This window comes from Pieris napi, chromosome 10 (genome assembly GCF_905475465.1).
Source record: "Pieris napi chromosome 10, ilPieNapi1.2, whole genome shotgun sequence".
Classification (NCBI taxonomy): domain Eukaryota; kingdom Metazoa; phylum Arthropoda; class Insecta; order Lepidoptera; family Pieridae; genus Pieris; species Pieris napi.
Window position 1 is genome coordinate 10,727,436 of NC_062243.1, and position 19,605 is coordinate 10,747,040.

The 19,605-nt window shown below is 33.0% G+C and overlaps 1 protein-coding gene across 7 annotated transcripts in view; it reads left to right on the forward strand.

Moving 5' to 3' along the window:
- Positions 1-19,605, forward strand: part of LOC125052967 (phosphatase and actin regulator 4) — a 45,892-nt gene that overhangs the window by 348 nt on the left and 25,939 nt on the right. For 2 of the 7 annotated variants that reach the window (XM_047654085.1, XM_047654086.1), the window contains exons 1-4: positions 4,692-5,000; positions 10,222-10,389; positions 11,484-11,582; positions 14,100-14,276. In XM_047654085.1, the coding sequence (XP_047510041.1) occupies positions 4,847-5,000; positions 10,222-10,389; positions 11,484-11,582; positions 14,100-14,276 (598 nt within the window). In that variant the 5' untranslated portion in view covers positions 4,692-4,846. Of the gene's footprint in view, positions 1-784; positions 1,036-2,154; positions 2,245-2,527; positions 2,720-3,680; positions 3,803-4,691; positions 5,001-10,221; positions 10,390-11,483; positions 11,583-14,099; positions 14,277-19,605 lie in introns of those variants that run through there. The other 5 variants (XM_047654088.1, XM_047654087.1, XM_047654092.1 and 2 more) reach the window with 5 other exon arrangements.

A 19,605-nucleotide genomic window follows, 5' to 3' on the forward strand; every position in this document is an offset into this window, starting at 1 on the left:
CATTCCATACATTTATTTTATAATCAAAAGCAAATCAGAATAGTTCTAACACAGAAAACAGTACATTCTAACTGAATTAATCGTTAGACAAATATTCTAAACCAAGATGATTCATTTTTAGATAATGGTTTTATTGTGGTTTGTTTTGCTACATTAAATATAATGAAGCTTTAGCAAAACTTTTATTAATGATACAAACCTGATTTGTTTGATAGCCTAAGCAATTCATGCATTGGGGTTGTTTTACTATTGGTATGCTCTGAAATCATTCAACTTGGCATTAAACCAAGTCAGCATAAATATATTACATATATTATCTATATATGCTTTTCCTGATAACTAATTTCGGCAAGTCTTAAGAAGATGTCGAGTCAGCCTGCCTAGAGAATATAATTATATATTATGCTTCAAATAGGATTGTCCTACCCAATATGTATACACATTTTGATAGAATTTTTGTATAGTACATAATTTATTTATGAAGAAAAGATATAACGTTTACAAAACTAGTATTATAAAGGAATTGCAAGAACATGTTTTGTGTGCAAATTAATATAAAAATTACCATTATAGAATGAATGTAAGAAGATATTTAAAATAAATCAGATGACCACAAAAAAAGGCACTATAAATTGAGGAAATTCAATATTATAATATTTTCAAACTTTTTTACAGTTTTCATAATATTGTATTATAACTCAACAAAACACCAAGATGGCAGTGTACTTTGATTATCACTTCATATGTCAGATGTGACATACAAGGATTGATATGTCAAAGGAAATACTGTAACTTGACATAGCATATTTTGCATTATTATGTTGGCATTTAAATGTGAATTGTTTTTATTTACATAATAAAATTAAACTTCTGTCTTACATTTAAGAAGCATTTATTGTTGAAAGTTGTAAAATTATTTTCCAATATCCAGTGTTTGAAAATTATGATCAACAATGAATTTTCCTCTTGAAGAGAGTACAACTGAAATAATACCTGCCATTCTTAACAATGTGATTAAGCAGTTACAGTCTGATGGTAATGAATTAATGCAAAACGATATTTTTATTGTATTGATTCGTGTACTTATGTTGGAAAATGGGTTCGTAACAACTAACAATGTAACTGATTATATAGACCACGCCAAACATGTCACCAAAATTATTCAGTCACAGAGAAAAACTGGATTTTACAAAGAAACATTTCTATTATGTGGTCTAGATGATATGACCGTTGACATAATAATGAGCCCAATAGGATCTACGGTAATTGTGAATGCAGCCATAAATAATGATAATCAAGAAATGTATTCAGTTTGCCTACCAACAAGTCGCTATGTTGTTTCACCAAAGGCCTCCACAATTCCAATGATATTCAGAGATTTAAAACATTTATCCACTGCATATAAAAATAAAATTGTTTCCCCAGTAAAAAGTAGAATTTTAAGTTACTGTGGATATCCCAGTGCTAGTTTGGTTGGCCTTCCGGATGATATATTCTTTAGTTTAATTATGCTTTTGAGTATTGAAGATATTATAAATGTATCCAAAACATGTAAAAGATTGAATGTAATCTTAGACAATGAAACCTTGTGGCATGCACTTTATAAAAGAGACTTTCAAGTAGTTGTTCAGAATGATAGAACGGACTGGAAAATGATTTATAAAGAAACATATGTTGCTGAATTGGAAAAGAAAAACTTACCTCACTTAACTGGAACAATACATGATTTCATGGATATTTCAGATATGATTTCATATATTGATAACCCTTTGTGGGGTGATATATTATAAATAAATATTATTAACTATGTTTTGTTTCTTGATTTAATTATGAATTCATCTATTTTATAGTTATCTTGATATGTATATATATAGTTTTATACATATATCTGAACCTATATTTTTTTTAATTGACCTCTAAAAATTATTACATAGCAAAGTTAACTTTTCTATACATAAACAACTTTCAACTATTAAACTACCTGTACCTGCAGTTGTGTAGAAATTCAGATGATTACATCTTTAGGTTCAAACTGAATATGTTTACTGTGTATCAAAAACTGTATGAATCTTAAGCAATATATTTGCCAGAATTGGTCAACAAACTAGCTATTACAGAAACAGGAACTTAGTTTAATATATTTTTCTTTCCTAGGGGAAGGAGAAAAAATTGTGTTGCCACAAATTGGCAAAGGAGGGCGCCATTTATCAATTCCATTCGACTCAACAACAAATGGTGAACTAAGTAAGTTATACTCAAATAAAAATATATTTCACGAATTTTAACAGAGACCCTGTTTGACAGAAAATCGGATTTGGAGATTTGTACTATTTTATTATTTACAACAAATTTATTATTTTGACTTTAACTTTATCTGTATTTTAAATCTATAATATTTATTACCAACACATCCTATCGTTCATACCAACATTGCGTTGAACCGGGGGTGTTAGACAGGCGAGGGATGCGCGATTAAGATGCGCCGCGCAGCTTCCATTCGTGTTCTTGCCTCTATGGCGCCATCATCTCACTGTTAACCAAAGCTATCGTTTGTGTTAATTACTGTGAGGCGTTTGGCCGTTATTAAATATAAATGGGCTGGAGGTGAGCAGAACCGTGGAGGGCTCGCGGGTGACGCGTGATAGACCGCCTTGGCGGGGCTACGGTCCCATGCTCACTCATAGTAGGTCTGAAGGCGACTTCCCCATATACACCAGAGGTGAGAAACCCATATTTCATGTCACAAGTCGCAAACTTATATGGTCCTTACTATACCTATCCTCGAGAAAATGTTACGTGCAAAACTGTATAATCACAAAATGTTATTATTTAGTTATGTTTCTAACCATTTCATAATAATAAGTAATTATATAATTTTTCTTATCGTAATTATTTTCCTTATGTTTGTGATGATCAATAATACACATAATATACACACAAATCAAAAATGTTAAAAGGATTTTCTGTTGTTTAAATAGTTTTAGCCTGCTATACGAAGTTGCTGCTATTAATTTGATCAAGCTCTGTAGCAGAGCCGCGAAGACAAATGTTAAGTAATTTATTTCTTTATGCTCAAATGGTTTGGTAGCAGTATGAAGTCTACTATTAGAGAGAGGAGTTTTTTTCAGTTAAACGATTAGGTTTTTAAGATTCAATACATTTCCGTAAATTCAGCTCGCATTTAGCGTTATTTAAACATTATTTATTTAGGTACATTTTTTATATGATAAATGGTTTACGGTCGGTCGCGTGAATTACACGCCTAATAAGCTTGGGCTTGAAAATATGGTTCGCTTATTTTCTAGGACAAAAGGTATTCTAATAATATTAAATGCACGTTAGTCTGGTCGAGTCCACATCATCGCCTTCACTATGATCCATCAACCCTGATTATACATACGGCCCTCGTTTATTGCGAATCTTCACCTTAAAATTGTTTAATGTAAAATTCATTATATGAACCTATTGTTAACAATGTTTAGGATCAAATATTTTAAATTTTTATTTAAATTTACAGGTGTATTTGATTATTTTAATACATGCTACACTAACGGTATAAGAACAATTTGATAAAATATTACGTTATCACAGCTATCTAATCTTAGCGGTGTTGTATCGTTCAGTCTTAGTTGTAATTCAATTTTTGTTTAAATTGCACTGACGTTTTGTAATGGCGAATTTATAGTTATGTGTCCTTGTGGACTCAAAATGGACGTTCTTATGAGAAGCCGTAACTCGCGACACAGACCGATTGATGATGAAACTCGTAGTGAAAATGGGAATATAGAGGAGGAAATATCTAGTAAGTTCTATTTGTTCAAATGTTATGCGAAAAACAAACAAGTTAGTAGATTACGAATGGTTATAAATAATTTTGTTTTATTAAATTTATGCCGTGTATATTCTGTTGTAGGGATACGTTGTGCTTTATTTGTACATAATGCGTCGCCTGATTAATAATTCCCATATGTAGGTACCTACACGACTCGGACATAAATGATAAACTAAAAAATATAGGATATATGACGGATATAAAATTGATATCGAATTTTGAACAAACGGTTTCCTAGAATAGCCGCATTATTAATTCTAATTGAAACAACGAAAGATAAGAATGTGATTTATTATTTATGACTTTAGTATTTCGTAAAATACAACGGCGTGAATGCATCTTACTTCGAATACACTTGGCTAAACTAAAGCTATAGTTGTATTGAAGTACGGAGTTGCACCTGCTTAAACGAGACCCTTGAAGGGGCTTTTGCGGTATAGCTTTGGTCTTGAATGTACTTTATACGCACGGTGCATTTATTCCCCAATGCATTCCACACCTTTGTCATTGTTTATGCCTATTGTAGCCTATATGCTTTGCATACTAATAGATCTACATAAAATACTTACTCAAGACTACGTGCAGTCTTTACATAACGTTTTCCTTACAGAGATATATTTAAATTTATAACTAACGCAAATATTTATTGTTTTCTCGTTATCTTTCGTCCTATTAAAGATTCTACGTGGCTCTTCGTTTTTTGTGTTATCGCATATTTTCTCTAACGTTGAAACAAGATGTTTTGGAATGACAAATGTGTTATCAGTATCGATATGCTTGGTTTTGGTTGAGTTACTTGAGTGCATCATGCAAGGGCGACAAAGGCAGGCGGGCCCCCACCCTGATGGCGCACGTCTCGGCCCGCGCCAGTCCGCCGTGGAGCGTCCCTCGCGCCGCAGGTACAATCTACGATACGTGCTCGCGCGTGTTATTGTGATTATCAGTGTAGTGTTTTTTTTTCTAACACCAATTACGTATGATATTGTGAGGACGACATGGATAAGTGTAGTTGACATGTCGTTGAGCGCGACCGTTCAAACGGTGCGCGGCACAAGGACCAATAGCCTCGACCATCTTGATTTTCAAGAGCGCCGGCAGCTGATTGCAAGCTCGTTGTCTTTAACGGATTTCTTACATGTTGGAGCGAAAGAGGTGGCGGCTGTTGCTGGTGTGTATTTATTTAAGCGTAAATTCTCATCTTTAATTAATATGATGCGATCAATTGTAATAACTGCGCCCAATCGCTGTTGTAACCAGACACGAGCCGTAATTAAATGTAGAGTTTGTAACATATCAAGCATTTATTACCGTATTGTGTTTAGAGGTTTACTGCTATGTTCGAATTAGATTTTCGTTCGTATTTTTTGCAGTCTTTATCGTAACTATAATGCTTTCTTAGTTGAGTGTTCTGTCAGATCTTTGCTAACTGAGAAATGTTTAACTCAGATGGATTAAAATCATTCATTTACCTGTTAACATTGTACATATTTGCTAGTTTTTATAAGAATGGAGGAATATTAATTACAGATTGGTTTGCAAACAGCGCGTACCGCACATACCATAAATAGAGATATGACGTGATATCATAGATAATTGATAATATATAATTAACTGCGTAGGTGGGGTTTGCCTTAATGTTAACAAAACGTTACCTGGGTCCTAGGTAGCTTCGAAATTGCCTTTGCGGTTTAGGGTAAAGCGTAACAGACGAAACAATTTTATCACTCGGGCTAAATAATGGAAAAATAATGGTTTGTATTACATATATCTGGAAAATATGTTACGAGTTGACCACAAGTAAAGCATGCAGTTCGTATCTTTAAACGCCCCCTTATGCATCCATAGATATTTGTTCTATATGCGCAGATAATACTCTCTCGTACGGTAAATAAAAGGAAAACTAGGATGCGCAAAAACAATTGCATGTCCAAGCCGACGTTGATCACCTTTGCCAAAAAAATGAATAGTTAAACAGACTCAGATTCTCTACATGGGACTTTATACATAACATAGATAATCTACTGAGGTACAGCTCAGAGATATTCTATATTTGTCATAAATGGTATCTCAAATTAACATACAATTAACCTCATAATTTTTATATCCTAATTAATACAAAGTGGAAAAACCGTAACTAAAGCCTATCTAAAATTGATGTATTCATTTATAAATGCGCAGCAATGAATTTCTTTCATAATCCGTAGCGCTGATGTCTCTTTGAGTGCAAAAGCTCAATATTATAGTGGGGCCGAATGTGAAGAATAGACTATAGATTTTGGTCAGGCTTTAACCTTTTGTTATCTATATCCGTTGATATTATTTAATAGTAATCTGTCAGTAGTAAACGTAGGTTGTAATAGTAAATTACCTACTTGACACTTAAAACTAAATTTCTGAACTGATTGTGACGAGTGCGCTATCTAGATGGACCATAAAGTACAGAGTCGAAATAAGTTTCTTTTTTAAGTCTCAAAACTCTAGACGGCAAATTCAATTAGTTTTTTGTTAGTTTTGACACATATACCTACTGCAATAATATAACTTAAATAAATATAAAGAGTATAATAAATAAATAATACAAATTGTTAGTACCTCTCGATTTGGAATTCACTTGCATATAGTTATTAATGTATTCTAAAACTCTTAGCTAAGAAGGAAGACAGAAAACAATTTAATAATCTATTAAGAAGTGATGAGGGAAAAGCATCATTTAAACACTATTTGAGTAGAATATAACACCGTAACTATGCACTGAAAGCGGTTTGGCCTAGTGGCTTAAGCGTGCGGCTGTGAACCCTGAGGTCGTGCTTTCGAATAACTTGTGTACCATCAGGAAATCTGCATGTCTTAGTTCCTTCCACTTGACCGTATTCAACGAAGATCGGTTCGAATTGTCGACGACCAATCCCATTCCGAGCCGCTTGATCCCTTGGCATTGCGTAGAGATGTGGTGACCGTGAATCTTCTACCGCATTTACCATGGAGAGTGTTCAGATGAGTTATTCATCCGACGTCGAGGCAGAATACGAAATTCCATCCGTATCACCTCTGAGCGTCGTTCGTCGTCCCACAACTGAGCGTTTTTTAAGGCAGTTTTTACCGCTCATCACTACTATATGACCACCACAAATCGACTCGTCCACGAATTCTCGAGCCCTCTGGCAGTGCGAGTGTCCATGGACTGGTATCACTTAACACCAGGTGAGCTTCCTGCCCGTTTGCCCCCTGTTCTATAAAAACAAAACCCAAAAAAATTATGTGTCAGGCTGATCACGTACGTCTTTGGAAAATTATCGTCGGATATGATCGCAGGTTAAGAACCGTATTCTACTTGTACTGAGGATGTGAAATTACAAATTATGGACTCGGCTAAAAGCAAGAAGCGTTCTGTTGATATGTTTCTATTAGAACAACTAAGTTTACGCCGTAAAGTATTATGTTTTATGCGACCTAGACTGGAAAGCTTGTTTAGCCATACTTGGCGAAATAAGAAAGCTATTGGATATTCTTAGATTAAAAGTGAAATTTATACATCTTTATTTAAGTCGCTAATATTTATTTAAATCTTTCTCTTAATGATCTTTTAAATCTCTTCTACATAAAGATTTCTAAAACATATTATCCTATCCTATCAATCTTGACTTTTGTAATTCTTGTATTTCTTATTCTTATTTATTGCATCGCAATCCATGAGATTAGCTTTTTAGTTTAATTTGGTTGGTTTTATAAGATTGCCTAGCTAGGGTTAGGGTTGCCTGGAAGAGCTCGCTTGTTAGCGATAAGGCCGCCCGTTGCAGTCCTTATAATCTTTATGTATTATGTTATTTGTTTTCTATAAATGTAACGAAGTGTAAATAAATAAATTTTTCCCTTCCTAGCTTGCTAATGTTCTAATATATATGATGTGTATGTGTGTAAAATTTTCCATTTTCCATGTTACATTTTCTTGTGTAATTTTATGCACGCCCGTTTTAGTAGGTACTTACTTAAAATACTTCTTAAACAGATATTAAACGCGAACTTATTAACGTTATGTGTTTAGCAAATGTGGTCAGCGATTGCCATATCAAATTGATAACTTTGGTATTATGATTACCATATTAAAATAAGTTATTGTTTTAAAACTATGTGTTTTCCCCACTGCTAATTTACATATGTAAACCCTGTTTATGTTGTATCCTTATCACTCTCGTGTTAATTAACGTGACAATTTAACTATTAGAGGTTAGTACGTTTATTGAATAGAGGCAATTTTCCTGCAAGGAATGCAGTAATTCGACTGTATATGCTATTATGGAACTATATAAATAATTTTTAAATTCGATCCTCTTCATACAATTAGCGTGTTTAAACAACGAAACTCTTCAGCTTACTTATTACCGCGTTATTAATAAAATCGTCTCATTACACCGTTTTAATTGAAGTACACATTTGATCACAGCGTTGACACAAGGCAGAGAAACCAAAAAGAATTTATTTATTTATTTTGTAATCCTACAGCTAACATAATTATGGTCTTCGACAGAAGAAGTATTGTTGTATCTGTTGATAGTACGATATACGAACATGCGGCTGATACCAAGCTTTCGAAGTGTCTGGAATATGACCGACGGCTCCATACCACTGCAAGGCGATCACTGGAATCCAGTCTTTTTGCGCTCTTTTATTTTCTTTAACACCCCATTCCATATTGTAATTTGATATCATTATCAAATTACATACACGTCTTCATAGACGAAAAAATATGTGAAATGGCGCAAAATCGAAAGAAGTTTTTAAAATAATATACGTGTTCCAAATTCAAAACTATTAAAAAGTTGAAAAAAATAATAGCTTAAGTAACAGTATTTATGTATACTATGGATATAGCAAAAGATGGAGTACATAATATGAACAAAAAGGTTGAAACGTTATGTTAGGTTAAAAGAGCGCAAGAAGACTGGATTACTTTTTATGAATATGGGTTTACTTTACTTTGTATGATAATTATGTCGCTTGGAATACATTAGTTATATCTTAGTTTCAAATAGCTTTAATCTTGTAATGAGAGAATTTAGGACTTGAACGTTATCTGATAAGATTACAGATCTCTTCGGTCAAGGCTCTTTACTGATTTGTGTGCTTCTGATAAGAAACTACCTTGCGTGCCTTTGAGCTAATGTCATCACATACGATGTACCTACTTTGTTCTCCGCGGTATTGTGATACGGATATTCTGTACAATAGGAACGGTCTAATGGCTCCATTGATTATGTCAATGTGCGCTATGGATGACGTAGATATCATTCATGGACATGGTCGTTTTAGCTCAGATAACTAGGGTATGTGCTTAGTGAAGGGGAGTTAATATGCCGTTAAGCAATGTAAAGTATAACTCAACGCAGAACAAAGTCATTATAATTCAAATTAATGAATAAATCTTGTATACGCTAACGTCTTTGATATGAAATCGTGATAGGTTGCAGTCAGCGCAGAGTTATCCAAGCAAAAATTGTTTTACCACCTCAATTTATGAATGTTTTCAAGGTATCTATGGACCGTGAAAAGTCGCAATTATAAAAGGTATCATTGTCATCTTGTTTGAGCAGTGTTGGCCTAGTGGCGTCAGCGTGCGACTCTCATCCCTGAGGTCGTAGGTTCGATCCCCGGCTGTGCACCAATTGATTTTCTGTCTATGTGCGCATTTAACATTCGCTCGAACGGTGAAGGAAAACATCGTGAGGAAACTGGCTTGCCTTAGACCCAAAAAGTCGAGGGCGTGCGTCAGGCCAGAAGGCTGATCACCTACTTGCCTATTAGATTAACAAATGATTATGAAACAGATAAAGAAATCTGAGGCCCAGACCTAAAAAGGTTGTAGCGCCATTGATTCATTTATCATTGTCATCTTGTTGATGACTCTGGTATGTTGGTAAAGCAGCAGGTAGACACCCCATAAGCGTGTTTAATGGGGTTTTATCTACCCTAATAAATATGTTCCGGAATTGCGCGGTCTACCTGTACAATCGTCTCTGTTCCCCAGTTGACACTTGTTTATTCACAGGATGCCTGGAGGTGGTGGTCGATTAATTAGAAAACATTAGAAATCACAGAAGGTTGGATGAATGAGTTATAACCGCAGAACTGTCTCACTGTTTAAGAATTTAACATTTGTATACATGTACTTAAACGAACATCTATTGAATGCTTTGTCCTTATCACTCTCGTACGACTTTGAAAATAAATGAGCGTAACAGTATATTCTAGTTGAGTACGTTTATGAATCAGACCGCAAATTTTATCTGTGTGTGTATGTGTATGTAAAATTATCAATAATACATAAATACGTTTTAATTTTAGATACTGTTACTTGTATCTAATAATTTATATTGATTTTCTTTTGTTAACAGCCAAAAAACAAAATGGTACAGCGGTACGAACAAATAGCTTGGGTTCCGGTGCGCGCACGCCACCCGCGGAGCGAACCAAGTCGAAATTCTCAGCATTCGGTAGACTTTTTAAGCCATGGAAGTGGAAACGAAAAAAGAAATCGGAGAAATTCGAAGCAGCCTCTAGAAGTAAGTTGTTTGATGTTGTTCTGTTCAATTTAATTCCATAAACTAGGATTTAAGGTCGCTTCTGTCAAATAGCGGAGTTCATCTGGAAACCTAACACTTTCCAGGCATATTACTACTATTATTATACAATAGACCCAAATACACCTTTGTTGTGATAAAACGAAAGATTTGGAGCGAAAATCTGAAATATTAATTTGACCTGAAACAAAATTTTATTTGTATCAAAAATTGTGTTGTATTTTTCCTAGATTATACTCTCAGATTAATACGATTTATTGATGCGGGTTTGAAGGGATATCCGGAGACATCTTGAATTATTAAGTACTCATTCTTGGTCAATGAATGGAATCAATTGCGTGAAGTGTGTCTGTGTGACTGACTCGTAATTTTTAGAGGTTGAGCAATATCTTGTCCGGAGTTCTACAGATTTTTTGGAACTAATGTATGAAGCCTGGATACAAGGAATAAATAAATAGGAATGGTTGGGTATTTGTGGGGGCGCAATCTGAATCGCCTTCCAAGTATATTGATCTATTTAATAGTGCGATGAGCAATTTTTATGTATTCTATTAAATACATATAGTAAAGCGTTTCATCGCCAGCTATTATTCAAACATTTGTATAATTATTATCTGACCTAAGATAGGGTAGAGATCCTTGGTCAAATGTTATAACAAACATTTAAGTAAGTAGGTTGAAGCAGAAAAATAAGTAGCGCACCACGTGTCTTGGTCCTCCGATCGCATCCGTTTCTTTCATCATATATATTTCATAGACATGGATTTTTGTGTTTAAGACCAAACAGCTTGCGCACATAGAAAGTAAATTATATTGGTTCACTGTGATTCGAACGCACCAACTCAGGGTTGAGGGTTGCACGCTTAAGCCACTAGGACAACACTGGTCTTAATCAATATTTAAACGAACATAAGTAATTATAATTTATTTATAATATATAAATTTATTTTGAATTATTTAACTGCACTGCGTTGTGCTCTACAGTTATTACAGTAATTTCTTGCATTTTGGTTAATTGATGGAACCTTTGTCTTGTGTGTAGTACTTCTTCTAGTAAGAATAATTCTATGTTTCAGCTTTAGAAAGGAAGATATCCGTCCGAGCCAATAGAGAAGAGTTAGTCCAGAAAGGAATTCTCCTACCAGAAAGTCCAGTCACGCCGGTACCCGAAGGCGGTCAGTATTCTAATTCACTATTATTTAACAAACTCTGTATTCCATTCATATTCGAATAGGGTAACGTTTTTTAACTTCATTGTAAAACAAAAGAAAAATCACTTCAGTAACTAATACTATGCAGGCCAAAAGTCAAAGGCTTGCCGACACACCTAAGTTTGCACAGCGCTGATTTTTAGCTACCAAACGTTTCACTACATTCAGCTGACGGAAGGGAAGGTTTATAATACTAACTTTTGACCAAATGTGCGTCTTAGTGTGGAAACTGAGTCCAAATTACACTATAAAATCGTTATAATAATCAGGTGACGACATTTTTATATTACAAAAATATAGAAAGTAATTTCAGTATAGATTTTTAGAAATTTTCAGTTTACCCATTCTTGAAGAACAATGTGTGGTATAATTTAATAACAATCGTTATTTAAGAGTTGAGCAAATGGGCATTAGGCAGGCGTAACCTTAGCCTGTATCTTACGTTCCTCCAGAGTAAGATTAGGCAAGATCACTCTCTAGTAAAAAAAGAAACTTATGCCTTAAAAAACGCAATTATTATAAATTTCCATAGATCATTAACATATATGCCTCAAAATGACTACGGTCTTTGGACAGTGAATAGGTAAAAGTATTTTCATTTTAAAGGCAATGGAAAATACCAAGTTCAGCTAAGCCATTTACGCTAATTACTTAGAGAAAAATGTGGAGAACTCAAGTTGAATAATGATGCTATTAGCTTAGCTACCCCTCGTCTGTAACTATTAAGAACAAAATATGCTATAATTTAGGGAATTAACGTACAGTTTCGAATTTAATGTTTTAATATATCCAGGTGTAGTTAAGAGAAAATGTAAATTCATATTTAATAATAATAAGCCTTTATTTATCCACATCTTATTTACATATATACAAAAAGAAAGATATATATATACTATATTATTTTATGTTAATAAAATTGGATTGCAATATGAAAAAATGGATATTTTAGAATATGAAAAAATATAAATTTTTTCACTTTTCATATTTCAATACAAACGATAAAGAATAAACAAAACACAATCAGATTATATTCACAAATTCAAATATAAAATATTTGTAATAATTTATGATAATATCTAAACTGATGAAATATTTATTAAACGATAGCAAAAAAATGTATATAAATAGGGTGTGAAAATGAAAATGTGTCTGGGAAAACGGAATAATTTTCATGTACAACAAAATTTTAATCGAATAAAAGTGGTGGTTTTGTGTAGAAAATCATATATTATTACTTGACCACTTATTACTAGAGCAGTGTTGGCCTAGTGGCTTCAGCGTGCGACTCTCATCCCTGAGGTCGTAGGTTCGATCCCCGGCTGTGCACCTTTCTTTCTATGTGCGCATTTAACATTTGCTCGAACGGTGAAGGAAAACATCGTGAGGAAACCGACATGTCTTAGTTGTATGTTGACCCAAAAAGTCGACGGCGTGTGTCAGGCACTGGAGGCTGATCACCTTCTTGCGTATTAAATTGAAAAAAAATCATGAAACATATTCAGAAATCTGAGGCCCAGACCTAAAGAGGTTGAAGCGCCACTGATTATTATTATTACTTGACCACTTGGCATTCGTGTTTTATAATAAAAGATCAAAGTCCTATAATGTAATGAGTAAGTGATCGGACCAAACCCAGGATTTGCGTGTAAAACGCCATGTCAAACCCGAAGCCATAAAGTAACAAATGCAATAGGTACATATATCTAGTGTCCCCTGTTAATTGCGTACACAATTGCGTAAGAGTCATGACGGTGGTGTTATGTTGGACATGTGATTTATGCTTTCTATTTCACTTGCGCAAGATCACCGAACTTAACTGGCGTACATATAATTAGTGATGCATATTGTAAGTTCTATTTCAGTGGAAATAAAGGTAGGGTAACGTTTTAATGGAGTTGTTTACTGATTTGTTGAATCAAAGACATATGTACTCTTTTTCTTATAGTTTATTGGCATATACAATTTTTTTAAATTAGGTAATAAAAATTGCCTATATACGTAGTAGAGTGGAAGTGTTTATGTACAGAAATTATGACTTAATCATCAATAAACATATACATACGTATATATAGCATTAAGGCTGCCAATTGCGCATAATTTAAAGCTTTTTTAAGTCTAACAATCATACTTAAATGAATTAAAATATATATTTTTATATGTATTATTGCTTAATATATTATATATAAACTGAAAGTACAAAACACCAAAAAAACACTGACCTTGGTGCCTGAAGGGCTACACCACAGTACAAGATTTAAATTCATTTCAATTCAAATCATTAATTATTAACTAAAGAGTTAAAAACATACAATTATTGATACAAAAACGAAACGAAAACATTGCCACAAAACGAGAGAAAAAATAAAGTTTTTATACCTTAAACTTAATATCTATCTTAAATTTATTTATTATTTTAAAGCGGCTACCGAAGACCCTTACAAACTCATTAGAATGCTATTTCATAGTATTTATTTTCTCTAGATGAAGAGGAATACACAGATAACAGAGCCAGCGAGAAGGGTCCGACGATAACAAGCATGCATGCTGCCCTGCAAGCACAACTCGCGTCGCACGTCGCACATCAGCAAGCGGCTCTAGCAGCAGCTGTTGCAGCAGCGGCGGCTGCACACCACCACCCGCAGAATAATAATGTCATAGGTAAGTAATTTAAATATAATAAACAATACCATACATATAATGGATAAACTAAACACTAAACCTAAGATTTACCTGCGCTGTTTTTCAGCCAGCAATAATTAAAATATAATATAATTAAAGCCTTACATACAATTTCAATGGTCAACCTAGTCTTTTGTATACGGGTGGTCGACCAAAAGTGTATGGTCTAATGGACAGTAGCTTCCTTATAACATGCTGTTTTCAATGTACGTAAAAGACGGTTGACAGGTTTTAAATAAGAGAGACTTATAGTTTACAAGATGCTTTCCTGATATGACTTGACTGGCGTCTAGGATGATATCCCACAAACAAATCAAGAATCATTGTTGTCATAGGTTTATGATTTACGAGTCTGGGTATAATAATAATATTAATAGTAAGCCTTTATTGATCCACATCTTATTGACATGCATTATTCAAAAATAGACTATATATAGAATTTTATTTTTTGCCGTCATCATCAATTTTTTTCCCAGCTACCTTTTCGATCTCGTCGGCCCATCAGTCAGGCAGGTCGGCCGGTCAGAGACGATACTTAGCGTTAAGTATGACTTGCGTATGTCAAACTTTGACAAACAGGAGCTGTCACTAGTTAGATTATAGACCACTCTAATTCTTAGGATTTGACTTGTAAAAATTCATGCAAGAAGTATATAGTATTCATTTTTAGTCTACAGTACATCTAACTTATTTATTTTGTATGTATTATCATGTTAATAACACAATACATAGTACATAAATGTTATATAACTTTATACATTTTGATAAGAGAATGCAACTCATTAGCGCCGACAATGGTAATTGATAAGAAAGTAGCGCACTAGTTCTAAGACTATCAGAGAGACGTTGATTGATATAGTTATTTATGCTTTAACGTCAGTAAATATATTTATAGTAACTTAAAGTTATTCCCCATCATGAAAAATAACTATAATTGCATGTGTGTGTGGCTTTTGAAGTTTTAATTTTATTAATACGAGGCGTGTATTTAAAGTAAGGTCTCCATTTATTTTTTTCACATTAAATAACATGTATTTACAAAGTTTAATACATTGCTGTAAAGCTTGAAATCTAAGCTATTTTTCTATATAATCGCCATTCACTTCGATGAGTTTCTTCATTCGCACGACAAACTTTTGTATCCCCTCCTCGAACCATGATCCCGCCGCCTCGCGCAGGAACGAAATGAAACCCCGGAGCACAAAGTGAAACGTGTCCAATGTGCCCAAGACTGTAAGGAGGGTGGTCCAACACATCCCAACCAAATTCCGTAATGAGTGACGTTGTTTTGTTGGCCACATGAGGACGCGCGTTGTCGTGAAGTCGTACTCCCTTGGTCAGCATCCCTCTTCGTTTATTTTGAATAGCTCTTCGAAGTTTCCTCAAGGTCTCACAGTACCGATCAGCATTTATGGTTGTTCCACGAGGCATGAAATCGATCAGAAATACACCCTTTCTGTCCCAAAAGACGGTGGCCATAACCTTGCCTGCTGATTTTTCTTGCTTAAATTTTTTGACTTTAGGCGAATGCGTGTGTCTCCATTGTTTCGACTGCTCCTTCGTTCCCGGTGTGTAATAATGAGCCCATGTTTCATCTCCTGTAACGATTGAATCGAGAAATTCTTCCCCTTCCTCTTCAAAACTGGCGAGAAAGTCTTGGGCACATTGGACATGTTTCACTTTGTGCTCCGGGTTTAATTTCGTTCCTGCGCGAGGCGGCGGGATCATGGTTCGAGGAGGGGATACAAAAGTTTGTCGTACAAATGAAGAAACTCATCGAAGTGAATGGCGATTATATAGAAAAATAGCTTAGATTTCAATCTTTACAGCAATGTATTAAACTTTGTAAATACATGTTATTTAATGTGAAAAAAATAAATGGAGACCTTACTTTAAATACACGCCTCGTATCTTATTGTTTTCCCATATACGATACTTTTATATTCCGAAGTATGGAAGATTTACCGTCAATTTTGGTCGTACAATTGAATAAATTCCGTCTGCAGTGTTCAGATACTAAAAGATTGCGTTTATCTAGCTGATTTTAAATCCAGCTATTCTGATAGTTATTAAACTAAAGCGAACGTGAGTATATTGGCTTGTTCAATGAGATTTCATTCATAACCAAGTGTGGTCTGTGACAATAGATATTGGAAAATATAAGATAGTTGCACTTTACACATAATTTTCTTTAGAACGTATTCAGTGACATGGTTTTAGTCTTCGTAAAGATAGTATCTCGATCTTTATATAATGGTTGATAATGCATATATTTATGTGCATGCACGTGACTTCAGAAGTCTTGGATAGGAGTCCGAATCCAGATTAGGAAGGTTTAATTTACTTTATTACTGTTTTAGTAGATTATATTTTGATATGCTCTTTGACGCCATTTCGACTACTGTTGTGACATGGGGGTCTAGCCATATTGGTGTCGAAAAGTATTCTACATACACTACCGTTTTTGCGTAATTGTACTGTCGAAAACGCTTCGTTCGTAGCCAAGAGGCATGTCGATACATTACCGCAAAGTCGACAGCGTAGATGCGAGCTGCTGTTCGTAGCACCTTATTCCGTCATATTGTCTCTGGATTAAATGTATTCCTAATGTCACTTTTATAAACAAATAGAAGTTAAAACTTTACAATATTTTTGTAAATTTGCAATTGGAAGCTGCATTATATAAATTAATTTATAAATTTTCGATTTAAGTGGAATTTACGGAAGGTGCAAAGTGAATATATGAATTTTAATTGCATGTTTAAATTAATTATGGTTTGTTACATGTTTTCTCAGAAATTTAAGGCTACAAATAAATACAATATTTTGAAATTGCATAATCGCGATATATAATAATTAGTAGTACTCATACTTTGATATTTTTAGGATTTGACCTCACAACTAATCTGCAAAATGAAAAAGCAACATATTTTGTTACCGCTTAGAAGAAACAATAGAAATAGTACTGTGGATTGATAAATAAAGAGTGAAAATAAGGTTGACTAGAAGTTGATAAAGTCCAAGGAATTAAAAAACGATAGAAAAAAAACGTAGACTAGTGTGAACACTGAAATTAGAGTTTGATTTAAGCTTTAATTAGATTTGGTGTTTGTGCTTGAATATTTTTAATGTCAATTTGCAAGCAGATTTATATATAAGTGTAGATTTTATTAGTGATTTGCTACTAGTTGGAATTATCTCTGTTTATGTCCAACAAACAATTTCAGTTTAAGTTAGAGTCATAAAGGTTGATTGTTTATAATAAATTTATACTTTTAGAAAGTGAGAATTGAAAAGCAGCAAGTACTCAATGAAATGAAAAGAGGGATTAATAAAAATTATAAAATAGAAACTTAGTCTGGTATGAAATTATAAGTTATATCAGTGATTTGCTACTAGTTAATATATAAATGCAAAATCTGTTTAAGTAAGAAATGAATAAACATTGTATGTTATGTATTTGTCAGTTTTATTTTTGGGAATTTACCTATGTCTTCTTTAGTAGGAAAAGCCATTAAAGTGGTTAACAATATTAGTTTATTTTACAAGAATATACAGATAATACATATATGAATGACCCGTACCTACTAATAGTTAGGAATATTAAACAAACAGGTAGCAAAATAAAAATGTTTCAGTTATGGTTATTTTTTATTACAATAAGGCACCAAATATCTTCCTTAACATAATGCAGTCTATATAGAAAAATAAGCATATGTAAAAACTTATTAAACAATACAGACATTACCACTGAACACACACAGGTGCACCAAATTCAATGCATTACTACCTAATGTAGATGTATTCATATTTATATATGTAGATAATTAACTAATAAATGTAAGTGTTAATTTGCAGCAATGTCAATATCTTGTTTGTGTGCTGTTATATACAAAAAATTGTTCAATTCATAAAACCTATCGTTAAATATTGTGATGATTTCATAAAATTACTATGATACCTACAGTTACTATGAATACATCCTGGGTGATTAAAAAAATAGTGATGTTTCCTTAACACAACAATTGTAAATAATAATAGTTATAGTAAAGATATAATTCTTCCCAAAATCTACAAATGCAGTTTGTTTATAATAATATAGTTTGAATGTTAATGTTATAACATTAACATTCAAACTGCTGAACTTATTAAGATTAAATGTGGAAGAACATAGTTTCAGTTACTGTTTCCTGTTCATGAGGTAATGTTACTTAACCAACCATTATTTCATACTCCACTTGTCTTATTTTTTACATTATTCATAAAATGCTTCATTCCCCATCATCAAATTCATTTTCAGGTACATAATAGACCACTTAAATTAATTAAAAGATATGACTTTAATAAAACTTGTCCATTTGTGGTTTTTTTAAATATTTTTAGTTGTCTTATTAGCTTCTCTTTTTCTGAAAAGAAAATATTTTAGTTAGTACTTTGATCAAATAGAAAACTGATAAACTAAACTGTAAGATCGGTCCAAGGTTTTTTCAATAGGTAACTTTAATATTAAAACTCTTTACTTAATTCTAAACTTAAAAATATACTTAATTTGTCACACAATGTCAGTAACTCCCAAGGGACTTGAATTTAAACTTCTCATTCATTAACAATATTATAATAACTTCTCTAGTATATTGACTTAGTAAATAAGTAAACAAAATATCTGCTTACCATTACTTAGTATTGCTCACTAGATTTTATATTTCCAAAGTTCATAAAGTATAAATCCACTCTATTTGATTAATTTAAATCAGTATTATATCATTAGCTTCTATTATAATTACTATAAAATATATTTAGAACTTCTAATTATGTTCATTAGTGACTGCTTTCCCATCTGAAATATACAAATAAAATGTACAATCATTTTACTTTGTGATTACATAATATATGCAATATTAAATGGTATATGTATTTTTCAAATTAAAGAACAATTTCATGAACTTACATGCAATATAAATATCAATAAAAGATATCCAATATAACTAAGATTTACCTCTACTAATTTGCTGATTTTCTTGATATTTTCATATTTATCTGTGTCTATTATGTTATCCTCGCATTGATTCATAGAAAAACTAAAACTCTTAACTTAAAAATATTAACTCTAGTTTAAATTATTATAATAACTCGAGAACGTTAAAAAAGACAGATAACAAATTAAAACCATTTCGTTAAAACGTCCAAAATATGACATGTTTTTAAAACGGTAGCCATTAAAGATGGCAATAGTTGTACTAAATTATTGCAAACAGCAGCTTTTGAGATCACGCTAAAACATGGCGGAGAAACACCGTTTTTTCTACAC